At 47.7% G+C, this 25952-nt stretch overlaps 1 protein-coding gene across 10 annotated transcripts in view; it reads right to left on the bottom strand.

The window, feature by feature from the left end:
• SH3PXD2B (SH3 and PX domains 2B) overlaps nucleotides 1-25677 on the bottom strand; it is a 130101-nt gene extending 104424 nt beyond the window's left edge. For 2 of the 10 annotated variants that reach the window (XM_039485400.1, XM_039485394.1), the window contains exons 1-4: nucleotides 25271-25677; nucleotides 21293-21422; nucleotides 20661-20797; nucleotides 1661-1741 (exon numbers count right to left, since the gene is read on the bottom strand). In XM_039485400.1, the coding sequence (XP_039341334.1) occupies nucleotides 1661-1741; nucleotides 20661-20732 (153 nt within the window). In that variant the 5' untranslated portion in view covers nucleotides 20733-20797; nucleotides 21293-21422; nucleotides 25271-25677. Of the gene's footprint in view, nucleotides 1-1660; nucleotides 1742-9066; nucleotides 9199-20660; nucleotides 20986-21292; nucleotides 21423-25270 lie in introns of those variants that run through there. The other 8 variants (XM_039485396.1, XM_039485402.1, XM_039485401.1 and 5 more) reach the window with 8 other exon arrangements.
• Between the last annotated feature and the right edge of the window lie 275 nt (nucleotides 25678-25952).

The following is a 25952-nucleotide window of genomic DNA, read 5'->3' on the forward strand; positions in this document are numbered from 1 at the left end:
TGCAGACAGGAGGGACCAGAAGCACCAGACTGCCGGCTCGCTGCCGCCTGAGCTCCTTCCAAGCCACAGCGGGTTGCTTTGCCTTTCCTGCTGGCAGGAATGCTCCAGCACGGCTGTGAGCGCAAGCTTGCTCCCCCTCACCTGGTCCCGGCCGCACCCCCGGCCTGACCAGTAGGGCCTAAGGCTAGAGCCTTATTAGTCTGCTGGTTAATCTGGCCCTGCTTTGGAAGACAGGATACTGGTCTAGTTGGACCAATAGTCCGACCCAGTATGGCTGTTCTTATCTCAATCCTCCTCCACTTCCAAAGGAGGCTCCCAACATTTTCACATGGATATATATCTACATAAAAAACAAAAAACTGCCACTTGAGAATCATTTTCCTGCTCCCCATTCAGACTAAGCCTATTTCCAATGCTGATTGCTGTTTTTAGCATGCTAAAAACAGCAGTGTAGCTGTGACAACAAGGTCCGTCCATCCTGTTGCCGAGCTGCCCCGAGTAGAATCCTGTCTGAAAGCCTAGGTATGTACTCAGTGAGTTACAAATAGCAGTGTAGCTGTGGCAGTATGGACAATGGGATGGGTTAGTTGCCCTGTTGCTCATGCTGCCTAAGCTACACTGCTATTCGTAACGCACTAAATCAGAGCTAGAGCAGGTATGTCTACCCAAGCTGGAAATCACACCTTCCAGCTCCAGTGCAAACACACCCCATCTGTAATCTGTTAATTCAGTCACATCCCCAAACACTTCCATTTAGGATATGGTAACAATTTCTATGGAAAGTGACAAAGAGTCCTGTGGCACCTTACAGACTAACAGATGTATTGGAGCATAAGCTGTCACGGGTGAATACCCACTTCGTCAGACACAATTTCTATGGGAAGACATTGCATCAGTCAAAAATGGACCGGGACCTCGTAGTCCAAGTCACAAGGAGACAGCCACAAATTATGAAGAATGGTGTTTAGCATCTACAGTTGGTCAATGAAGGACATAAAGGCAGTAGAGAAGGCAAAGACATGAGCATTCCATTCATCCAGAGTGAACATTCACCCTGAACAGGGCTGGAGTGAATTACGGTCTCAATGCAGAGTCCTGAAAAGGCACTGAGAAGCAATGTTAGTCTTTAGAATATTCTCCCTTTAGGATTGGATTCCTGATACATTTCAGCAAGTGACCTTAACTCTCCCCAAATAGCAACAAGAGGCCAGAGAGGGCAAACTGCATTTTAGACACTGAAAGGATGATATCCCCAGACTGAACAATGTTATATGGACTTCTGGTAGGTAAGAGCTATTATCTCTGTACATCAGACATCTAATGAGGGAAACAGTAGAAGCTAAAGGGTACCTGTCATAAAATTAGGAGTGTCTCCCTAACCATCCGTCTGTTGTTTCTTAGCCACTTTCACAAACAGACAAAAAACTGTGTATAAAGAACTTTGCACAGTTCAGTTACAAGGCAGTCTAGCCAATGGCTTGGTTTTCAAGGGTTTTTTTTTAAATGTAATATTTACACAAGGCACATATTAGACTCCTAAATTAAAACATGACAAATCTTTGTATAATGCAAAAAAGGAATACAAAAATGCAGAAGAAGCTATATGTCCTTGTATGGGAAGCCTCAAAATCAAACACACAAGGGATGGCAAGACTCTCACCTGCAGATCAAAGAACTTGCTGTACCGTCGATAAATGACTTCTGTGGAACCATTGGACCACGTGACTTTGATTATATACACCTGTGGGGGACAGAGAAGGAGGAGATTAGAGAAGAATGACATCAATAGACCAACCTGCACTATTCCTATAATATTGGAAGTTAGGGCAGTTTCCAGAGTCCCACTGGTAGATCCCAACACAGTAAAGCATCTCTATTAATAAAGGACTTAAGCACACACTTTAGTCCCACTGAAGTTAAACATGTGCTTCAAGTCCTTTCCTGCAATGGAGCTTAATGAATACTTTATCCAAAAAAGACACCACAGAGAACAAAGTGTTCAGTTCACAATTGTGACCCAGATGGTTCACTAGTGGCACACATGGGCATTAGTCACTGAAGAGATTTCAACAGTTCTGTAAGATCACATAAACATCAAACACAAAATAAAACAAAGTCACGCCACCACCAGACAGGTCAACAGTTAGTAGCTACACCATCATCCCAAGCATGGTCAAAAGGACACGTCTACACCCACCTCCCTAGGCTTTGAAGCCCGAGCTCCAGCTCCAGCCATAGCTTCAAAGTGTTGTTTACACAGCGCTTTGTAGTGCACTAGCACGAGCCTCACTAGCCCAAGTCTCCTGATCTGGGCTGGTAGGCTTGCTCCCGTGGACTCCAAAATGGTATGTAGGAATATTCTTAGTGCACTAAATTATTACTCCTGAGAGTATTCTGCGCCAAAAAATTCTGCAAAATACTGCAAATTTTATTTGTCAAATAAATGTGGAGGCTCCAGCAGAGCACTGGGAAGCACAGGCCACTGGCTGCACAGAGGTGGGAGATCATTGTGCGGCTCCCCCTGCCCCGGGACACGGACTCAGCGGTGAGGCTGCACCCAATCCTAACACAGTGCAAGGACTCGGCCTGCTCCAGAAACACCCCAGGGCCCTACCCCTCTGTGTGGGCGGGAAGGCAGGCTCAGCAAGGCAGGATCAAAATGTGGAGGGCAATCTGGGTGTGGGTGGCTCAGTGGGGGAATCCAGGTGTGTGGGGGGATCTGGATGCACAGGGACTTGTTGAGGGGGGTCTGAGTACAACAGTAACAGGACTCTGCAGGGGGGTCCAGGTGAAGATGGTTGGGGCTGAGAGGTGAGGGGTGGTCTGGATGTGGGGGGGGGAAAATAGAGCTTGGCAGGGGGTTCTGGGTATGGCAGGCTCAGTGGGGGGTCCAGATGCTGGGGGAATAGGGCTCAGTGGGGTGGGGATCCAGATGTAGATGGTTGGGTAGGGATCCAGGTGCAGGTGGCTCATTGGGGTGGTCCAGGTGCAGGGGGAGTGGGGCTCATCAGGGGCAGGGGGTGAGGCTTGGCAGGAGGGTCTGGGGTGGTCTGGATGCATGGGGGTTGGGCAGATGGGGGAGCAGCTCCCTGTACAGGCATCCCTCTCCCTGCAACTGAGGAGCAATGGATGCAGGAAGTGGGGCTGGGGGGAAGAAGAGGAGCTTGCATAGCTTCCTGCAACCGGGAGAGAAATCTGGCAGTGGGTCTGACCTGGCCCCAGATGCCGTGCAGGGAAAAAGGAAGTCTTGTCCTCCCCAGCCCAGCCGAGACTAGCAGCTGAGCCTGGCACAGGGCAGGAACCACCAGCTGGGTCTTCCCCAACCCCACCTCCTGCCCCACAGTGATTTACCTCTCTGCCAGCTGCCCTGGCCACCCAAAACATACTGCTGGGGAGGGTTGCATGACCACTCTTGCTACCTCCCTTTGCTTCCCTGTCAGAAATTCATTTTTCTGAAGGGAAGCAAAGAAATCTGTGGGGGACATAAATTCTGTGCATGTGCAGTGGCGCAGAATTCCCGGGCGGGGGGGAATGGTACAGCACAGAGTTGTAGCCTGTTGAGTTCTCATGATCCCAGCAAGTTCAGAGATCGCTTTGCATTTCCTCTAATGGCTCTGAATGCCTTGAGGTTTGGTTTACTTTTAACTTGTTTTAGGTCAGTTATCTTCTTGTTCTATAAAGCAATCTGTAATTAAATTCCTGTAATTGTAGGTTATTCAAGGTGCCGGTGATGAACCACAGGTTTTTAATTGGTAATGAATGCAAAAAATAAGCAATTTTGATTCATCTGCTGTGGCTGTAGGCAGACAAATAATGGAATTAAATGATGCTGCCTGAGGAATCTTCCTCATGTTCTCTGGATATGGGACTTCACTCCAATGCATTTTTAAGAAAAGTCACAGATAATCTACCCAAAATTTAACCGACTTCTCCTTCCCTCCTCTCTTTATACACTAATGAATTGGGTAGCATGTTATCAGCACCACTGCCCCTTACTGGATGGAATCAGAACTGAAAATAGTGCCTAAATTTATGGACTACACTAGCAGTGGCCCTCAACCTTCCCAGACTACTGTATACCTTTCAGGAGTCTGATTTGTACCCCAAAGTTTCACCTCACTTAAAAAACAACTTCCTTACAAAAATCAGACAATTTTTTTTAAAGCGTCACAGCACACGATTACTGAAAAATTGCTTGCTTTCATTTTTACCACACAATTATAAATCAATTGTAATAGAAATATTGTACTTACATTTCAGTGTATAGTCTATAGAGCAGTACAAACAAGTCATTGTTTGTATGAAATTTTAGTTTGTACTGACTTCCCTAGTGCGTTTTATGTAGCCTGTTGTAAAACTAGGCAAATATCTAGATGAGCTGACGTACCCCATGGAAGACCTCTGCATAACTCCAGGGAGGACATGTACCTGTGGTTGAGAACCACTGGACTTGAGCAACCAAGTTTCACCTCTGGTGATACCATGAAGCGCTGAGTGGCCCTAGAATGCAGAACCTGTGACAGCTATAAAGGTCTTGATGGACTCAGATTGGTCAACGTAGGTTTACAAAGTCTAGGTCAGGGGTCCCCAACGCGGTGCCCGGGGCGCTGGGGCGTCTAAGTGCACCTGCGTACTGGCTGGCGGATGAGCATCCGCTAAAATGCCGCCAACAAGCTGCATCATCCAGAGGCGTCGTCACCGAAATGCCACTGGATTTTCAGTGGTATTTCGGCGGCGACGCCTCTGGATCGCTACTTGTTGGCAGCATTTCGGCAGCGACGCCTATTGACGTTGCCGCTTGTCGGCGGAATTTCAGCAGATCCTCCGTGGCTCGTCGTCTGGCGGGTGCCAGACAAAAAAACATTGGGGACCACTGGTCTAGGTAATCCTTTGCGCAGGTCTCTCTCCACATCCATGGAAAAAAAAGAGTGCTTTCCCCATACAACTCTCAGTTCCAGCCTACCAGCCAGTACATTGCAGTGAGCACATTTCACTGGTCAGTGCCATCCAACTTGAACAAAATCAGAACACAGCATGCATCTTTCTGGCCAATAAAGCGTTAAGCCTCCTCCAGAGCACTTCCAAGCTGCTTTTAGCTTCCCACCAGGGTCTGCAAGGCAGCCAGTATGACATCATTTAGGTTGGAGGCTCTGCTAATATCCCAGCTCACATCCATTCCATAGCATTTCACAGCGTTATATCACTGCTGGCTGCCTGCCTGGAGAAAGCCTGCCAGTGGGGCAGGAGGAAAAGCCAATTTTTCTCCATTGTTTATTCCTATCCTGCCTTTATTTTGGAGTCAACAGTTTATTTCACTGGGATGTTAATCAGGTCATACAAAGCAATTTACTAGAGCCCAAGTGAATTTAAAACTCAGAGGGGAGATAAGCCAAGAGGTTTGGGTGGGTGAGGGCGCTGAAGGCTTTGCAATTAAGAGGATAGCAATATTTTTCCCTACTCCCCAATTCACTTGTTTTGTTTAGGTGCTAGTCTTACTGGAATACCTGTATAACTGAAGTTTACACATTCCATTTAATAGCAGGACAGTCCTACATGGCAACCCCTGCCCCTAGTTCAACCAACAATTTGCAGAAAAAGAAAATTCTAAATATCTGTGGAAAATGCTGCTGCATCAGCTTCCCAGCAGGGAGATGACTTTAGAGCTCTTCCCTTGTGAATATTCCCCTCTTCAGGCCAAGGGTCCCATGTTGCTGACACATTCTCTTAGCTGAGAAATGCATGTTACTCTCTTCAGACCCTACCTTATACCCCTCTCGTGGGCTATGCTCAGCATCTATCTATACCAGCCCCTGCTGACCCAGAGGACAAGAAAACCAGACCAGAAAGTAGACATCCAGCCGTCTCTTATGGTAATGAGGCAATTAACAACCAGATTTTCAAAGGTATTTAGGTACCTAGTAGGATTTGCAAAACTCCAATTGAAATTAATGTCAGTTCAGAGTCTACCCTGCTTAAGCACTTTTCAAAAATCCCGCCAAGTGCCTAAATATCTTGGAAAAAAATCTCACCCTAAAGCCCACAGTTCAGGGCTAAACAGTGTTGGTGTGGCACCTCCCCACAGTGTGCGTCATCCAACTGGAAGAGCTTTTTGTAATGGGAGGTGGCTGGTGCTGGACAGGGGATGCAAGTTCTAGGTCCACAGAATTCACATGCCCAGCTTCCACAAGGAGAAACCTGAGTGGATTCAGTCTCAGCCGCAGTGAAGTCAACAACAGTGCCATGCGAGGAACAGAAGAGAGGGAAGCAGACAACTCAACTCAGTGGAAAATGTTCAGTAAGGACAACCGTGCCCTGGCTTGTTGGGGTGTGGAAGTGGACAGAATTACTTAATAGGTCTTCTCCAGACCTAATTTCTATGATCCTATGAAAACAGGATATCAAAACTAGCACCATCCCTTTCCCAATGGAAACAGAGGCTCCTCAAGGAGCGGTCTTACTGGGACAGCAACCAGCTCTCCCCTATTTCTCCGCACCCACCCAAAGTGCTCCATCCCACAGTGACAAGCACAGCTGGGCTAAGCAGCAGAGAGCGCGGGGGGAGTCCAAAGCTCAATTCCAACTTGCTCATTTCCTAGAGGGGTGGGGAGACTAGAGCAAACAGCGAGGAAGCCAGAAGGGGGCTGCAACACCACCACGTGCAATGGCCAGCAGCCAAGAGCAACAGTCCTAGTGATCTAAATATTTACAGGCCTTCCCAGGCCAACAGCAGGGTGTGCACAGGAGAGAGAAACTAGCTGATGCTGTGAAACCTGGGAACTGACAGTTCCTTTTTCTTAGAAAAGGATTCCTTATTCTTCCTCAGTCCCAACCCAATATCGCTAGAAAGCGCCAGCACCACCCTCCCATCCAGGCCGCTGTATACATCAGCTGTGCTAAACTTCAATTAAGTCCAATGCTCAGGCACAAAAATCTAGCGTTGGCATAAGCAAGCATGACTATGAGAGTTGTGCCCCCTTATGCCACAGCTTAATTGGACCCCAAGACCCATAAGAGAGCAAAGGAACTTCTAGGCTGTGCTCATGAGATCTGTAAAAACACCAGTCATGGCAAGCTCCCTGCCAGGGGGAGGAACAGATGGTGTGGGTGCACAGCACCTCACACACTATATATAAATAAACAGAAGAGACCTCTAGGCTCAAGATGGTTCATGGCCTCAGATCCATTCTAGAGCAGAGGCAGCATGGACTCTGTCTTTTCAGATATACTCCCCATTCCAAAGACAAGAGGATAGGTCTTCCCTCCAGCTCCATGTTGATTTTGCTGGGCTGTGAAGGGTTTAGAAGTCGCAATGGCAGCTACCATGGCACAATGGGACCTTGTTGAAATATAGAAGCAGAGGAGCACTGTATGTCGAAGTCACTCAGTAGCACAGCTGATGTGAACCTTACAGAAGAGAGCTCAGCCAGATCCTTGCCTAACTAATCCGACCTTCCGCTTGCTCTCACTCTGTTGTGTGCTGAATGCTAAATAATCTTTTACACAAAATGGAGCGAGACAGACATGAGATTCTGGTCCCTCTGACAATCACACCTATGACTTGGCTCCTCCAAACCTCCCATGGAGCACAGAGTTAAGGGTACCAACTTCTTAAAAGTTACTGAACAAGACTGGTGAGAGACATATTGGGCCAGCAGAAACCTTTGAGGCAGTATTTCCAGCTAACATATTTCTGTATCTATCAAGCCTGCTCCAACTGATCAAAGAAGCGAGAGATGGAAAAAGACCTATTAAGTCATCTTGTGCATCCCGCTGACTAGTGCAGGATTGTCCCTACAGAGACTCTCTCATATGACCTCCTGCATATCACACACAATCCCTTCCACCCCTCTGTATTCCTCCAGGTGGAGTTCAAAACGAGAACATGCCAGTGGAAAGTGGGACCAAAAAAAAAAAAAAAACATCAAGAAGAGAACTGCCAAAAATGACAAGTTACTAGAGAGATGCAAATGGAATTTGGCCAACCATAACAGAGCTGTCAATGAACGCTGCCAGTCAAATATCATGTTAGAAATGACTAACAACTGGAGGGGAAACATGCTGGCAAGTTACAGTGAATCAAATGCCTTCCTCCAGCCCAGAGGGAGATCCACCCCCCTCCCCCCAATGGGAGCATACAGCAAGAATGAGGAAATCCTTAGCTAGGTCTGCTGGAAATGGTACCCACCAGAAGTAGCATCACATAGTAACTGAGAACTTCCTCAGCTGACTCCAAATGCCACAGAATCATCAGAAAAGCAGGATGGATGTAACTATGAAAATCCCAAAGGAAAAAATCAGAAGCAGCCAAGCGATCCCAAAGTCCAGCACTGAGAATGGGGGGGTTTAGCATTTGATCAGGAATTCAGTTCAAATTGTGTCTCTTCATGGCATGTTCAGTCCAAATTCCCACCCCAACCCCAGCCCCACGCTCAAAGAAATTAAACGCCCAGGGAGCATTGTCTGAAGCTGGGATTATTATTTTAGAGACAGCTGGAGCAGGATCTTTGCATTGCCAGAAACTACACATTTGATAATTAATATTCCTCGAACTCCTGAAGTGGTTGAAGACCATAAAGCACTTTACAAACATTAAGTCTCACATATTGCCTGAGACATGTTCCCCAATTTATAAATGGAAGCTAATGGAGACAGGCAGTTTAAGTGATTTGCTTAAGGTCATTCAATGAGTCAAGTCAGTGACTGAACCAAGAATAGAGCCAAGGAATCTTGATTCCCAAGTCCCTCCTCAAAACACCAAACTACACTCATTCACTGGGGTTACTATGCATTACATTTGACTCTAGGCGTCTCTGCTGGAGTCCTCACCTAAGCCTGAAAAGGGGATATAAAGCACATGCACCACGTATCAGGCTGGATCCCTCAAGTGTTGAGCCAAAAGACACAAGTCACAGTAGAACATACAGCACCAGTAACAAGAATTCTCCCCTAGAGGTACCTTTCTTAGACAGTGCCCAAGAATTAGGTGGCTAAAGACATGGCTCCCTACAGGATTCGGGTTGAGTCCTGCTTTTCAAAAAGCCCACATCCCCAACTTGTAAAACTCACCTGTGCCACGGTGGGCCAAAACATAGCCTCGGGGTAGCTGCATTTTAGGAAGTTCTCGTGTCCCTAAACTCATACTACAGGTCTCAGAGGGGAACAGGAGCAGGACACTTGGATGGAGTCTTCACTATGTCCCTGTATAGAAAAGCGGGATTAAGATCTACTCTATGCATGCTAGGTGTGATCATCTGGCTCATGAAAAGATGCCCATGAGTTAACTGGGTGTCCCTCATCTATGCTCCCATTTGGGCACAAGCCTTGGTTTCTTCAGAGAGAGGCAAAGATACTTCCTTCATCTTTTATTAGAGCCACATGCAGTTACTAATGGAGGAGACACTTGTTGAGACTGCATATTTCTGCTGAGTCAATCTACTCCATCTCTTATACTGTGCCCACCACTGAGATATCCCAGTGTCCAAGTGACCAGCACTCTATGCCAATGACTTGCAGCTGCATCTATAGGAGACAGTGATCACTACCTCACCTGTGCGTTCCAGAGTAATCCCATCAGCACCAGAAACCAGAGATCACTTGGCCCTGAGCACCACACACGGTATCAGAATAACCTCACATCTCGCCTCACGCCCCCAAACTTTTACAGCCAGATCCAAATGCAAAGCACTGTGTTTCTTCCCTTGTCCGTTAGAGAGGTGTAAGGCAGCAATACATTTAGGGCTCATCTTCACTGCATTGTTAGCTGATGGTAGCACTCTAGTTTTGTCCCTAACCTGACTCCCATCCACACACAAAAATCTAGCTGGCCCATGGGGGGGGTTGAAGCTGGGGTGGTGCTGAGGCTGGAGCAAGAAATGCAGTAGGGACGCAGAAGCTTGAGTTACAACTCATCAGCTGCTAATCCAATCACTAAGTAGCTCCAATGTAGTTTCTCAGTGTGGTTGCTCTCACAGTAGCTAGCTGGAGTGGAGTAACTTGAGTGCACTAACGTAAGCTACCCGTTGCAGTAAAGAAAAGCCCTTAATAGGAGGTTTCTTGTGACTATTTCCTTCCTCACCCGTCAAGACTCTTACAATGTAGTGCTTCCATACTGTAATGAACAAACTGGCTAGTGTGTAAGTAGGCTTTTGCCTCTACTGCACAGAACCAGTGCTGCTCAACTGTGAGTCATAGCCCTTATGCTGCTAATGTAATTCTTCCTGAGTTCAAAGTGATAGGGGCCTGTGTGTTTCCAGCAGGGGGGAGAATGTTCTCTCCCTATGGCTGCTGTGAAATTCTGAGTGGCCATGCTCTGTACTGTGCTGCACACTCTGAAGTCACAGGTGACTGCAGATTTGTCACAGTATAGTACTGGCCACCACAGTTCCTCCAAATTCATCCCATGCCACTCAAGAGGCATAGTAATCATTTACATCACAAAACAGGAAAATGCTACTGACACCTGGGATACAATTTCCTAGGTTGGGCTCCTAGGAAGTTTGGTGCTGCTACCGGTAAGAGAGTCAGTGTCAGCCCACAGACACTCAGTACGGTTACTAACACAAAGCCAGATATAACCACCTCCATCAGAGAGAAGCTGTCTGCAGAGTGATTTCAAATGGCTTTGAGCCTGTGTGGTCCTACGTCCAGAGAGACACTACATACAATAAACCTCTCTGTGGAAAAATCCACCTCTCTTTCTCCAGCAGATAAAAAAGGGATCAGCCCTTCACCTCACCCCGACCCCAAACACAAGGAGACAATGCTACAGCCTTATCTCTGGGAATGTTGACTTGTTCTGCACTCCTAGAAAGCAGTGGGGAGAAATAATCCCAAGGGGCTGGGGAACCAAACCAGCAGAGAGAACTGACCAAAACAGAGCAGGGGTTAACAGAAAAGATGAAGGAGCAGGAAAATTCTAAGAGGAAAAGAAAGAGAAGGGAGGTGACTGGAAACAAAGAAAATTCTTGGCTGTGCGCGGCTTGCTTTTGGCCCCTGTCCACTGGTCTCCGAGCCCTTTTCCACAGCAGGAGTGCAGGGCTGTGGAGGGGAAAGTGGAGCTCTCTCTAGCTTTCCTGCTGCAGGACAGTTGAAAAGCCCATCAGGTCCCTCTCTGGGCCAGTGTCAGGCCAGGAGAGGGGAGACAATCTGACAGCTCCATTTACTGGCATGCTTGGCTGGCTTTGGAAGCTTTGCTATTCCCTCGCGCCTGCACAGCCTGTTTCACGAGTCAAGGAAGCGAGAAGCACAGACGTTCTGGTTCAGGCGGCAAAGACAGCACCGGTGGGGAGCAGAGAGGAATACTTTCCAGCAACAACTGCAGGGCATCTTGATCCTCAACGTTCATGTTTAATTTAGACCTAGCTGGAGATAGGGAAGCAGCAGCGTCAATGCTGCAGGATAGTGGGGTAGGGAGCAATCAGGAGACCATGGAATGAAGATGGGGCACAGCACAGTAAGAAGTAGGAGGAAACAGTGAGGAGGATGAGGATGGAGAGAGTAGTACCACAGCATGCCAACAAGGGAAAGCAATCTAATTGCCCACTTGCCCCAGAGTCTGCTGGACTATATATCAAACACTTAATTGCTTGGATTCACCCCGTTCCAATGCCCTGTTAACTCCCAAGGAGCACCAGATCTCCACATTTTGCTGCTTTATAGACCAGATGGGGCGAGGCATCGTCCGTCCGAGTGAAAGGAAAAGGAACAGCTGGTCTGAAGAGCATATGCATGCATACTCTGATCAGAGACCCTGCTTCCTGGGCTTCCCTCACCCTTTAGGCAAAGATTCCTCAGTCCCGAGACACATGCACTGGTTTGTTTGTTATGAGTCACACACAGAGGTCAAACATATGGGTTCTCTTGTTTCCCCATTTCCCAGTGCTTCATGGAACAGATGAAAGATAGAGCTCCCCTCTCAAAGAAAGGCAGGGCAGGACCCTTGATTCAAAGATTTAATGTCCTCGTCTCTTCCAAATAATTTTGTAACTGCAATTTAACATGAAAGCTTCTAACTAATTCTGTTTCTAGACCCAAGCACAGAGCTTTCCCATTAACTTCCAAAGGGTATGTCTTTGACTGAGCTGACTTGCTAAAAATAGCAATGTGGCAGTGACAGCTCAAGCAGCAGCACAAACTAGCCACCCGAGCACAGATACCTGGGGAACTAACCCAATGCTGCTGCGGTTACACTGCTATATTTAGCGAGCTAACTTGATCAAAGCTAGCGCAGGTATCCCTACATGTGCTGCAATTACATCTCCTGATTGCAGCGTATGCATACTCTGTGTAACCACAGGCAGAATTTGGTCCTTTACAGTTTTGTTGTGCTAGGGTATTTTAGGTAGTCAGCGTTAAGATATACAGACAGGGAAACCAAAACTAGTAGTACTTTGAATTTCTATGGGGTCTTTCAGAACCCAAAAGCACTTCACAAACATTAATACATTAATTAAGCCTCAGTCCCTAGGAGAAGGCAGGTAAGGACATGGACAGATCACTGCAGCGGGACACAGCAGCTATTTAACACCACACAACAGACTAGGACAGAAAGTAAAGATGGGTCCAACCTCCGTGAACTTTGGGGGAAGCCTGTGCTCCAATGGTTTCAAATGTTTTGCCTTGAGATCATGTCTAACAGGAAAAGAGCAGCATCACAGCCAATTGAAAAGAAGTGTCACATTTTGCAATGACGCCACAGCTGAAGGCAACACAGGAAGTTGCTAAAGGACCTTCTAGGAAGTGGTGATGGAAAGGACCTTTGAACCATCCCTTGCCCTTGTCCTTTACCAGGATCAGCCTGCCTGCCAGCAGTAACCCCTTGAGTGAAGAAGTTTTTCCTAACATGGAGAATCAAACCCTCTGCTTTCCCAGTTTTTATTCTGTAATGAAAATTCTAGTTTCCTGTGTGACCCCCGGATGGATTCCTTACCAATAAGTCACTGTTCAACCACATATTTCCGCAGACTAAGCATACCCTCCTTAAGCCTTTCCTCATAGGACATTCCAGCCATACCCCAAGTAAGTATGGTCATTCTCTAGAGGATTCTAAGACTTCCAATGCCCTTTTAAAGCTACGCAGCCAATATGGTTCAAAAATAATCCAACTATACATGGTGACTATGGATGCTATCCAACTGATCAAGTTTGAACCACAAACTCTTTATTTCAAAGCTCAATGGGCACAAGCTCTCCAGACTGCCACTTCTATTTCTGCAGGTGACATCTTCTGTTCAAGACATTTGAGCAGCCCATAAGTTATTGTGGTTCTTTGGATCAGCAGTCCCTTGTTGACTTCTTTGAACCATTTCTTCTTTAATGAGTCTAGATCTGGTTTCAGATTAGTGTTATGCACATTTTATTTGGCAAATGAAGCCACTAATAGCTGGTTCACTGTATATGGTAGAAGCCTTGCAGAAAAGATACCTACTGAAGCTTTAAAGAGTCGGGGCTTTAGATCCAAACATAGTTTACCTTAAAAATCATTTTTAGTACAACATGGGAAAAAATCCTATGGATTCTAAACATCAAGGGCCAGACTTTCAAAAAGTACATGCACAAATTTCCCTGAAAGTACATGGGTAACTATATATGCAAATCAGGTAGTTACAGACAGCCGCATGGGCATTTACCCAGCTTGCAGTGGTAGTCATGGTAACTGCACTTGTGCGTGCGTGCACGCGCACACACACACAGTGCGTGTCTAATTTGCAACTATACACCTAATCTGGACACTAGTTTTGTGGGATTCTTCCCATGCACACACAACCCAAAATATCATTATGTTACAGCAAAATCTAATGAAAACAACCCCCCCCCACACCGTTTCTGTAAAATGCAGAGTTTTGTTTTGTACTCTGCAGCAGGAGTTTACTATTAAAAACTATAACCTCAGAGGAGTTCTAACAGAATTGAGGAGAATGGGATTGTACAAACGAAAGAAGCAATGAGGTGATGACATACAGTTATTCACCGATATCACAAAACATGTTAACTGCAGCTGCATTAAAATGAAAATCTCTCTCTGTTTGCTTAACAGAAGAAAACTAGATTTGGCAGGGAAAGTTTACTTTTAGGCTTCTAGGAGGGTATTACAAACAATAGAACTATAAAAAGAAACTGGGCAATATCCTTTAAAGGAAAATTTAGCCTATTTCAACTAGAAAACTACAGATAAAAACAAAAAAAAAAAACACATACAACCATTCATCTATCAGAACCCAAGACTTGGCAGAGCAGAGCAGAATGACAATCTGCCATTCTGATGCTTGTAACGATTATTTTTAAACTGTGCTCTTGGACTTTGCCTCTTACGATTTGCAATGTAGCCTTAGGACATACGCACTGGCAATATCCCACAATGGCAGAGTCCTGAAACAGAGCTGGAGTCTCTTACAACACTGTTGGAATGGAAGTGTCACTGCAGGGTTACTGTCCCACTACATGAATGAAAGGGAGTCACTTATTTAGAAACTGGACTAGAGAGCTGTAAAGTCCAGGCAATCCGGCCTGAGGAGTGAGACCAGCCCCTTCATCTTAGAGAAAAGTTAACCTCAAGAATCTCTGCAAAATGGTAATTTTTTTGCTACTTCCCCTCCATTTCCAGACACAAAGGGGAAAGTATTTGGAATGCTCAGCCAACCGAATGGTCTGATTATATATCAACACATAGGGATGTCTGGCTAAGAGAAGTTGCCATGCCAGCAGCACAATACAGTTTTATAGCTGGCAAAGCAGGGCTCATATCCCTGGAGCAGGAAGTAAGGCTGTAGTGTAGACATAGCCTATATTGGCATAACTTATGTCAAAAAAACCACACCCACCCACCGAGCGACATCAATTACACTAACGTAAGTGCTCATGTGCACAGTGGTCTGTCAGTGGGAGAGCTTCTCCTGCCAACATAATCACCTTTGTGAGCGGCAGAAGCTTTATTATGCCAATGGAAGAGCACTCTCCCATCAGCATAGAGTGTCTTCACCGGACATGCTGCAGCAACACAACTATATCAGTACAGCTGCACTACTGCAGTGCTGTACGTATAGACAAGGCCTTAACATTCCAACATTTCTCCCTTTCCCCATAGCCTGTCTGCTAGTGGAAACAGGGCTAGTTTGATAGAAGTGGGAGACCTATGTGCCGTGAGGAATCCCCAGCTCAGTAACACTGAAGAAGTGAAAGCTTTCCAGGATCCCAGGGTTTACCACAGAGAGGGGAGCAGGAAAGAGGAAAGCACCTCCCACAATTGGCTCTTGGGCCAAATCTTACTAGGCTTGCTCATGAGTGGGCCCATCAAGGTGCACAACACTTCACACATGCATAATGCAAGCAGGATTGGACTTCTTCAGTTGACTGAGCCCTTTTGAGTGCAGCTGGGCTCGTTCCGAATCATCTGCACTGCCCAGGTGCTTTCAGGCCTTGTCTGGATTAGGATTTAAAGGTGTGATGTCCACACACATTAGCTAGTATGTCTGAATAAACTAATTAAAGGCTATGTCCACACATATGCTAAACTGGCAGAGTTAAAGCCTAGTGAAGTTCCTAGATTTTAGCATGGGTTAAAGCCTACACTTAACTATTCAAAAATGTTAGGCTAAAAAGTGTGGTGCCAGCTATCCTATCCTCAGCCACTTGGGGAGGAAATTGAGAAGTGCCTGATATCACTCAACAATGATCTTTCCAACTCTGTGATGGCCTCTGAAGTGACTCATGAATATTCCTCCTTAGCCAGAAAGGCAGCAGCAAGATGGGACATGGGGTCAGGATGGATTAGAGGTGGATGGAAATATAAAGACTCCATAAGGGATGCTGAGCCCTGGTCCCTGGAAACTATTGTGTGTCTAGGGTGACCAGACAACAAATATGAAAAGATGGGACAGGAGGTGGGGGGTAAGAGGAGCCTATATAAGAAAAAGACCCAAAAATCGGGACTGTCCCTACAAAATCGGGACATCTAGTCACCCTATGTGTGTGTCACCTTTAACAACAGGAGGGTTGAAAAATTTCCAGGAGAGAGAACAGCTCTAGCATGTATGGTTAAGATAGTGGCAGAGGGATGCGTAACACACACACACACACACACGTGCGCGCACCAGCAGGGCTGCATGGTATTATTTCACTCCCACTGACAAGACAGCACAGACTCACTCTTCAAAAAGGGAGACACCCTCAAAACAGAAGGCACCATATTTCTGCCAAATGGAAAACAGAGCTGAGGACGCAGAAGCTTTTGTCTCTGATGGCACAACATTGCACCTTCTGCTGTGCTCAGATACCATGGTGATGGACACCTCATAGGAACCTGAAGAAAATAGGTCTTTCCAGACCGCCAAAGCTGCGGAGTAAGACCAACTGAGTCCTTTCTTGACCCAACTTTCTTGAGGGAACAAATATCCCCAGTTTCTCAGAGTGGTCTGGGTGCAGGTAATACAAATGCCCCTTTGTCCAAGCTAAGTAAAGTCTTTGATCTAAGTGGGGATATAAACTAAAGGTCAGATCACAGCACTGGGAATGGGGGAAAAGAGTTCCTCTACACTCATATATGATGCTAAGTGGCTGCCTTAGGGGTCAGAAAAGAGCAGGTTTATGTTCAGAAATGAGATGCTTGGAAGCAAAGATTTAGTATGTATACTTTGTGGTTGGCTCTGATTTGCCATTTGCCAGCAGATACAGTCAAAAGCCAAATGACTCAGCTGCGCTCATCCCCTTCTCCTTTGCTGTTAAAAAAAAAAAAAAAAGTTTTGATTCTATATAATTAACTGGCTTTGTGAATCTGCCTGGTTCCTACTGATCTCTTCAAACAGGGCCAGCACTCTTCTCATTCACTCCAGCACCAACACAGCTCTGTGAGGCTCTGCTTTCCGGAAGATTCTAGCCACTTCCTAGGCTCTGATCCAGCTTTGAGCCCCCTTGGCTTTCACTATTTCTTAACTCCATCCAAGGAGAACTACTGTGGAGGAATAAGACAGGATGTTTGAGACTTGGGTTCAAAGAGGGGAACCTGGAAGCAATGAGTGGATGAGCAGCACACAGTCAATCACCAGTGACCGGTTAAAGAACACGCCTTCCATCCACATTCTCCTCACAAGCTAGAAAGTTTCAGGGCAGAATGTTCCACCACATTAAGGGTTTTATCCTCCAAACTGCACATGTACAGTAGTGACGGAAATTTTCCATACCACGAAGCCAGAATCCCACTGAAGTGTCCCCATCTCCATTCCCACCCCCAATAACTCAAGAAAGGTTTCTCTCTGCTGGAAGACTGTGAATGTTACCAATGCTCCTGATTCCATCTGATCCCCTGGGACTTTCCCTTTGTAGATGTATACAGCAGGCGGCAAAATGATGAAAGAACAGACTGGATGAGTTCCACAAGGACCCCTGTCCAGTACTCCTTGGCTGGAAGGACTGGTGGCAATCACACAAGAAGCCTGGAGGGGAAGCAGGGACTCAAAGATATGGAGAATTCCCAACCCCGGGTAAAGAGGCCTAGAAGAATGAGGAATTAGACTCTCTTGCAGGAATCCTCCACATGCTGACAGAAACTGAAAAAAGTTCAATAGTTACCTAGTCTCCCAGTACAAAATACAGAAACCATAGGAAGCTAAGTTCACTCACATATACATTTTCCAGGAATGATGATGCATCATCTAAGTACGATGAGCAAGCATGGTCAAGGCAAAGTAGAAGGGGAAAGAGGTGCGAGTTTGGGGGCTGGAGGAGGGAAAGCAAAGCAAGGTTTGGGTCTGCCTACTCAGGGGCAGGGGAAGAAAGCTTGGCTCTGCTTAGTTATAGCTATGTTACCAGACTTCTGGTTTTCCCTTGCTGTTTGCTCACTGCCACATGGTAGCTTCACTAGCAAAGCATAGGCAAGAGTAACCCAGAGAGGTGCCTTTTTAAAAGGTGGCATTTCTTCTAAGAACTCCAGGGTGTCACAGCTCAGTCATTGTTAAAATGCACATTAGTGGAAGTAGAGAGTCACTCAAATTCCCAATGTCATAGCCTAGATCATATAGGAGGTGCCTTATGTGGTGCAGAATTAACTGTGTGCGCATCACTGGACTGTCACTCCCACATTAAGATTATGCCAAGGGGAGAAGCCAGCTTTAAATTGTGTTAGTTATATCGTATTTCAGGGCTTTTTCATGAAGTGTCCACAAGGTACTGGGAGGTGCCTGGATCTGTAGCTTACAGGGCACAGGCAGCTCACAATGAATCCAGGACAGAACCCTCTAGCTTCACTTCACAGTCACACGTGGGCGGAGACAAGCAGTGCAAACAGGTTTAATTGAGCACCTTGATTGCTATCTAGAAAACAGGTCTGTCCCAGTTTCAAAACAACAAGCTGGAGCACAGCAACTCAGAACTCTGCAACTGGTGGATTTTAAAAGACATGTTACCAGCACCAGTCCATTTAGCCTTGCTAAAGGGCAGCCAGTTCCACTAGAAAACACAGGATGTACTAATGGCAGTTTCTGAGGTTCTCTTACACCAAGCCTGCCAGGTACCTTTCCAGCATTATCATCCTTTCATTATCAGAGGAACTGGGTTGCAAATCACAAACACTGGGAGTGCAAGTTCCCACCATTAACCAAAGCTTTGTCTGCTAGGGGCATGCCTGGGGTTCTATCATACACTGTGCGCTGCGTAGATTTCCCACACTCTGTTGGACTAAATCCAGCAGCATCCCAGCTCCAGAAGTGGTTATGGCCAGATACATCAGAGGAAGATGAAACGTCTCTTCCACACCAATAATACATCATGTTGGGGAATTCATTGCCAATCATTAAGCACAGACATGTACAACACTGTACAAGACACAAAGACAGAGATAATCCCTGTCCCCAAAGAGCTCCCAGTTTAGCAGGAAAATCGGCACTAAAGCAACTCCATGACAGGTATTATCAAATAGGCATTATGAATGGAAGCAAATCTGGTGAAGGAAGCAACAGGCCATGCAGACTGTATAACAGCCACATGGATCAGGACTCACGGCTGTTAAGTGTGGAACAAACCCCCACATTCTATAAGTACAACAAAATGGCTCCACAAAAGCAGTTCATATCTGCACCCTGCCAAATCCGGCACTGCAGACTCCCATTTCATAACCCACAAGGAGATAGAAAACCACCGCCCTGTCTGCACCTCTGCTTCCATGTCATCCTACAGTCCTCATCACTCCTTGTTCTTGTCCTCGCTTTCTTGTGTGCTGAACCTTACACTTGCAACAGCCACCAGCTTCCTGCATGCCACCAGCCTCTCTTTTTTTCTAGCCTTCTCATGCAGACTTCTTCAGCCACTACATCCCCTGCGCATTATTAGCCATTGGCCTGGACACCGTACTGGGGCTGGATTACTAACTCCGTGGACAAAAGGGCTTATTTTGACTTGGTCCGTAAAGCATTATGCGCATTTGCTGAGCTAAATAAATAGTAACAACAGGCCTTTGCCATTAGGTAGGTGGAATATCAGAGAGGAGAGAGCGAGAGGTCCATTCATAGACATATCTTGCTTCAATGGTGATGACATAAGGCAGGAGTTGGACTGCAAGTGCTCCCAATAGGCTCGCTCTCCAGGCAGAATCTGACAGCTCGGTATTGCTGTGAGCGAGGCATGATACATCAAGACTAGGATTCAAACAGCCAGCAATGTACGCAGTGGGTATGGGACATGTGAATTCAAAAAGACTCCCTGCCTTTGTCTTTCTCGGGCTATAGAAATCCAACGTGTATTTTTTAAATGTTAGCTTCACATCTGCACGGAGCAGTACAGCGGGCGGACGCCGTGTAAAGCAGGACAATTTAGGCCACAGCTGAGGTAGGAGAATTGGCTGAACAGCCACCACTTTCCTTTAAGGGATCACAAAATCTGCTTGCTAGCCAGGGAGGCAGCTGCTCTCCAGACTTGCTCCAGCAACTATAATTTAAAACAAACTTTAAAAAAAAAAAAAACTACTACAATTCTGTACCAGGAATCTCCACCTCCCACGCTGGGTCAGTGCTTCGGGAACCAAGAAGTCAAACTTTTCCAGAGAGGAGGTCCCCTTGGTGAGCAGTATGTAACCCTTCCCATCCCAACCGAAGAAGGGCCAAAGGGAACACTGACCCTACAACTAGTACTGTCTGAAAGACACACAGTGCCCTGCCTTTGTTTAGTTAAGGCAACACAAATGGGGGGGGGGGGGAACGACCCTCATGCACTCCACCGGCCCAGGAAGTAGGAGCTCCCTGCTGAAGAATAAACTCTTTTCTAAGTGACTATAACTAGTAAGAAATTATTGTAAATGCAACTAACAGAATAGTGCAATTGCAATGAATCCCCTGTTAAGTTAACGTGGAAGGGAGAGGAAGAGGGTGGATAATTACACACAGTAAAACTTGAAAAAGCTACCCTGGTCCTAAGAAGATCCCTTTTGCTAGAGAAGCTACCGCTGTAACCAGCATTTTCTTTCAGGACTTTGCTGAGTCCCACAAGGAAAGGGTTGGCAGGCTCCCAGCCAGCAGCACCAGGGAGGGCTACTTTTGGTCAATTTGGAAATAGTTACAGAATGTCAGAAACCTTAAAGTCCTCGCACGCCTTCCCCAAAGGACCTGGGGATGGTTTTGGGACCGGGTGCTCCATCCCCAGATCTGGGGGCGGGATTGGGGGGAGGGTTAGACACTCACATAGTGTTTGTTGGGGGTTCGCCTTTTCTGCACGTCCAGCACCTTCACCTCCAAGATGCTCCTCCTGGGCATGGCTCTGTTCCTTTGCAATCCGGCCCCCCAAAAGCAAAGGGAAATGTTCAAATAATCCTCCGGGCTACAAAGAAAAGAGGGGGAAGAGCTGGAGACCGGGGCTTGGTGCAGCACAGCTCCTACCACACGTACAGCTGACAGGCCTTAAACTAGGGAGCAAGCACAGAGTGGAAGGGGGGTGAAAAAAGAAATGCCCCCGCCACGATCAGAGAGACACTGAGCCGAGAGAGCAGAGCCGCTGCCACCTCTCCTCTCTCTCTCCCTCTCCCTGCCCCCGTCCCCTTCGCCAGAGTTTGCAGATGGAGGACTCCTTCTTCCAGCCCACCCCTGCCGGAGCAGCCTATCCCGCCCAGGCACGGGCAGTGAGTTATGTGCTCAGACCCAGCCCAGCTCCCGGGGCTCTTAAAGGGCTACGAGCACAGCTACGGCTCGCACAGGGCCAGCAAGCCCGCTCGCCGCGCAGGGGTGAGGTGGGGGGCCCGATGCCTTTCCAGTTACAGGAGATACTGAGGACATAAGAGTTTCTCCAACATCCCTGCCCCCCGGGGAGCTGACTGAGCCGCTCCGCGGTGCAGGCGCATGGCAGCGTCTCCTGCTGCTGTCTTTGCATTTCCCCGGCTCTTGCTCCAGCTCGGACTGGCTTTGGTGTCCTCCTCATTGCCCCTGGGCGGCAGCCCCGCCAGTCACATGCTGGGGAGAAGCAGCACCAGAGCAATGGTCTTCATTTGCAGACCCCTAACAAATTCAAAGGGAAGTGCGGACCCCTTTGGAAATCTTAGACAATCTGTGTGGACCCCCAGGGGCCCACGGCTCACAGGTTGAAAACCACTATTGCATGGTAACCACAACCTCCCGCCCCGCCCCCCAACCTCTGCTCTAGAGATTAGGGGCAAAGGAATCTTGGAGACTGAACTCTGGTGGGGATAGTCAAACTTTGCTCTGAACAGTAGATGCACCCACCCTCCCCCCGTCATTTTAGCTACATCGGTCTCCTCATTTGGCCTCAGTTTCTTTTTAGGAAGGGGCAAAGGGAGCTGTACAGCAGCAGCTAAACGCAACCAAAAGTTCAAGCGCAAAATGCCTTCATCCCAAGGGAAAGGCAACTTCCCCTCCTCGTTCGGGGGTGCAAAGGAGGCTGCTGGGGAGACAAGCAGCGCTCCCCAGAGGAGAGAAAGGCGGCCTCCGCGCCGTGCGGTTCTTCCACAGGGAGCCTTTGTGCTCATCCTGCACAGCCGCGCTCCCCCTGCCCCGGCGACTCATCGCTGCACTGCAAGCCCCAGCCCTGCCGCTGAATTACCCTTTCCGGCAGCGCACGCGGCTGGGAGGTGCGGATCCCAGGATGGCCCATAGAGGGCAGCGGCGAGGCGTAGCTTCTGCAACTGCTAGACCTGCCCATGCGGGGGGGTTACATCGGCTTGATCTGCTCAGAAGCATTAGTGCAACCACCGAACCCGGTTTGTTTGGGTGGGGGGTTTTTGCGGGGGGAGGGCAGGGACGGAAGAACAAGGAGGTGTCTCTCAGGGCTGCAGGAATGAACCGTAAAGTCCCCTATTTGCACACTGCCCTGCATTCATGGTGTCTCTCTCTTTGCATGACTCTGGAGGTGTACCTGGAGGGGGCAAAAGGGGGGGCAGTGTCTTCCTCCACCCACGCCCCTCTCTGGACCCATATTGCCCACCCAATCCTCCAAATTTGCTTATCAGGCCCCTTAAAAAAATCACAGGATTGGCTTACAAAAATCACCAGATTTTTAAAAACACACGTGCACAGGGGTATTTTTCATGCTTGCTGCTATTTGAGCCTTGAGGGGAGGGGAGGGGAGGGTCCTATTTTCTTTCTTCATAATCATGACAACTAGTAACATACTTAAAAACAAAAGGTGAGATTCTCCCAGAATCTCCTGGAAGCTGGGGCTTAAAGGACAAATATGAGACTCTCATTAAAATCAGAGAGCTGACAAGGGTACTGTCCCTTCCTTCCGTGCCCCCCCCATACGCTGCCCCATTCATGCTCCATATGCTGTGCTCTATTCCCTCAGCAATTTGGCCCCCCACTCAGCTCGGGACCTCTCTGATTACTTCCTGCTGCCCAGGAGGGTTGGCACAGTGGTGGTTATATGCCCCACCCCTGCCAGCCAGCACCACCTCGTGCACTCTGGGCATGGTCTGGACTGCTCGTGTTGACAAACTGCAGCACCTCTCACTCCATAACATACACAGCACAACGAGGCAGGGATGGACGGTAGGAGGATGCAAAGAGTCTGCCACTGTGCTGAGCCTTTGGCAGGGACGGCTCCAGGCCCCAGCACGCCAAGCACATGCTTGGGGCGGCACGCGGGGGGGGGGGGGTCGCTCTACTGGCGCCACGAGGGCGGCAGACAGGCTGCCCTCGGCAGCTTGCCTGCGGAGGGTCCGCTGGTCCCGCAGCTTCAGAGGGGACCACGCCTGCAGGAGGTCTGCCAAAGCCGCGGGACCAGCGGCCCCTCCGCAGGCAAGCCGCTGAAGGCAACCTGCCTGCCATGCTTGGAGCGGCAGAATGCCTAGAGCCGCCCCTGCCCTTTGGGCAGGAGGTAGTTGGAGACAGGTTACAGGCAGGGGGAGCATTGGATTCAGGTTGCTTCTGAAAACAACTCCACACACTTAGGTACACCCAAAATTACAGACTCTCATAAAGAATGAGAAACTGAGAAAGAGTCAGATTTTTAAAGGTATTTAGGTACCTAACTTCCTGGGGGAAGTAAGTGCCTAAATACATTTACAAATCTGGTCCTAAGTGACTTGCCAAAGGCCCCAGAGAAACTGGGACACAGAGCCAGACCTGATTTGGAGGAAGCCCTTGCATTCAGCACCACATTTAATCCAACGGATCAAGGATTGCAAACTTTTCTACAAGGTGACTCATCCTACCAGCGAGGTGCCCCCAGGACGATTTCCTGTTCCTACAGGAGATCAGCATTATTACATACTTTTATATAATGTTTTAGCTGTCTGTTCATACAAATTAAGTATTTGGAAAGATGGAGGAGCAGCCAGCACAATGTGACCAACCACATCCTCAGAAGCCCCCAGGAAGTGCTCCACAGACCACTGTTGGAGAACCTCTGTAATAGAGGTTCCTCCCACCCTAGCGAGCTGCTCCTCCTCATGGGCAGAGGTCTTGCTGGCTGCTTAGAAAAGCAGCCATCTCAGAAGCAGGAGAGAGATAATGGCTGTGGGTGGAGGCAGTAAGACCACCACAAAGTAATTGATCTTTGGTCACACACACACACCCCCAAGAATATTGAAGGACCTGCGTCCCCAGATTTTACTGACTCCTAAGGCCAGCCCTGGACAGCTGGAGGTAGAGGGGGAGGCCATCAGCTTTAGGAAAAGTGGTACAAATATTCAACTTCCATAATCAACTGGCAATTTTAAAGGCTATTTTTGCAAGTGAAAGGGGGCCTTGAGTCCTGACCCCAAATGGGGGCCATGGAGACAGAGACAGTGGTGCCAATTCAGATATTTCTTGGAGTGGGAGGGGCAAATTCCAGTATCTCCCCCTCCCAGCTGTGCTGGTCTCCTCTTTTCTCCCCTCCTGCAGGGACCTGAGGGCTCCTTCAGCCAGGGAGTCTCCCCTCTCTCTTACCCCCGCAGTGCAAAAGTCAATGCTGCCAGGCATCAAGTTCTCTATGACTCCCCATTTGGCCACTCACTGTACGGAGGGGCAGCTGGGTCAAGTTTCAGTGGCATTGTGACCATGCAGTTGGAGCAACGTTCTGGCAGCAGCTGTACTGATTTAGTAAAGGACCACTGCTTAAACATGGTTGTGGCACAGTCCTCCTGTCTCTGCAGCTCATGGACCTTTAAGCAAGTGCAAAAACCTTGCCCTCCTCCCTAATTGGCACCACTGCTGTGAGCCAAAAGGATGGCTTTGATTCAGCTTTCATCAGCAGACCCTGTCTAAGCACTGTTTCTGACTGTTTTCAGCCTTTGACCACAAATCTGAAAAGTTATAGTGACATAGGAACTATTTTCTTTGTGCTTTAAAAAAAAAACAAAAAAACACTGCTAGATAGATATAAATAAATTAGACTTGGGGTGTTTTCTTGTGCCTGTCACAATAGCAATCTCAGGCTTCCTCCATTTTGTGCTGTGCTGCTCAGTGCTCCTTATTCTATGTCTCTCCTCTTTCTGCCCCCCCTTCTGCTTGGTATGGCTATTCCACTGTCCCCAGAGGCATCACTTTCATCTTTCCTCACAGACCCAGCTTGACCTCTCCCCCACACAAACCCCTGCCATCACTTTTATTACCATAAATAATATACATCAGAAATTCATCACCTCAGAACAGGTTATAGGAAATGCTGTGTGTGCTGAAGAAATGACACCAGCTGTGGGGAGTTAAGCCCATGTTATGAGGCTTGCATCTTTGATTTGTGTGCATTATTCCCTTGCACCTTTGCAAAGGCTATCAGCAATAAATAAAACATAAAAATCAGAGAAGCAGACACGTTATAGATGGGGTGAAAAGGCACTTCGGTCCCATATTGTCCAACCCACCTCAGTCTTCAGATACAATATTGCTCCTGTGACAAAGTTCCTTCTCTGCCTTAATGGATCCTGCACTTTCCAGCAGATTTCCTCACCTCACAGGTTCATGGCAGTCCTCAGTTTAGCCATTTTTGTTAGTGGCACAAACCTGCAGTTTACTCAGATGACCTCATCACTTGCCAGCATGGGGGAAAGGGAAAACAATCTCCACAGTCTTTGTCATCTCACCTAGTGGGTTAGAAACAGGCCAGATCTCTTTCCGAATTAGATCTTCCCCTCTGGTGTCTGTTTCAGACCAGTTCAACTCCTCCTGATGCCAGATAGTGTTTGTACTCCTCAGTACTCCAACAACACACCCTCTCACTTCCAGATCCTTATGTGTGCCAGACTAAATGAAAGAAGGTCTTTTTATGCCAGGTGCCCTGATTAGCCTGCCTACCTCAATTGGTTCTAGTAGATACCTAATTGGCTCTAGATGTCCTAATTAGCCTGCCTGCCTTAATTGGATCTAGTAAGTTCCTGATTGTTCTGGAACAGCCCGTTATCTTACCCAGGGAAAAGGGATCTGCTTAATCTGGGGCTAATGTCTCTACCTTCGCTCAGTCTCCTGTAGCCATCTGGCCTGGCCCTGTCACACTCCCTACAAAATATCGCCTGGGTGTAATCTAATCCTCTACACTACAGTTATCTT

Source organism: Mauremys reevesii, linkage group 8 (assembly GCF_016161935.1).
Source record: "Mauremys reevesii isolate NIE-2019 linkage group 8, ASM1616193v1, whole genome shotgun sequence".
In the NCBI taxonomy this organism is placed as follows: domain Eukaryota; kingdom Metazoa; phylum Chordata; order Testudines; family Geoemydidae; genus Mauremys; species Mauremys reevesii.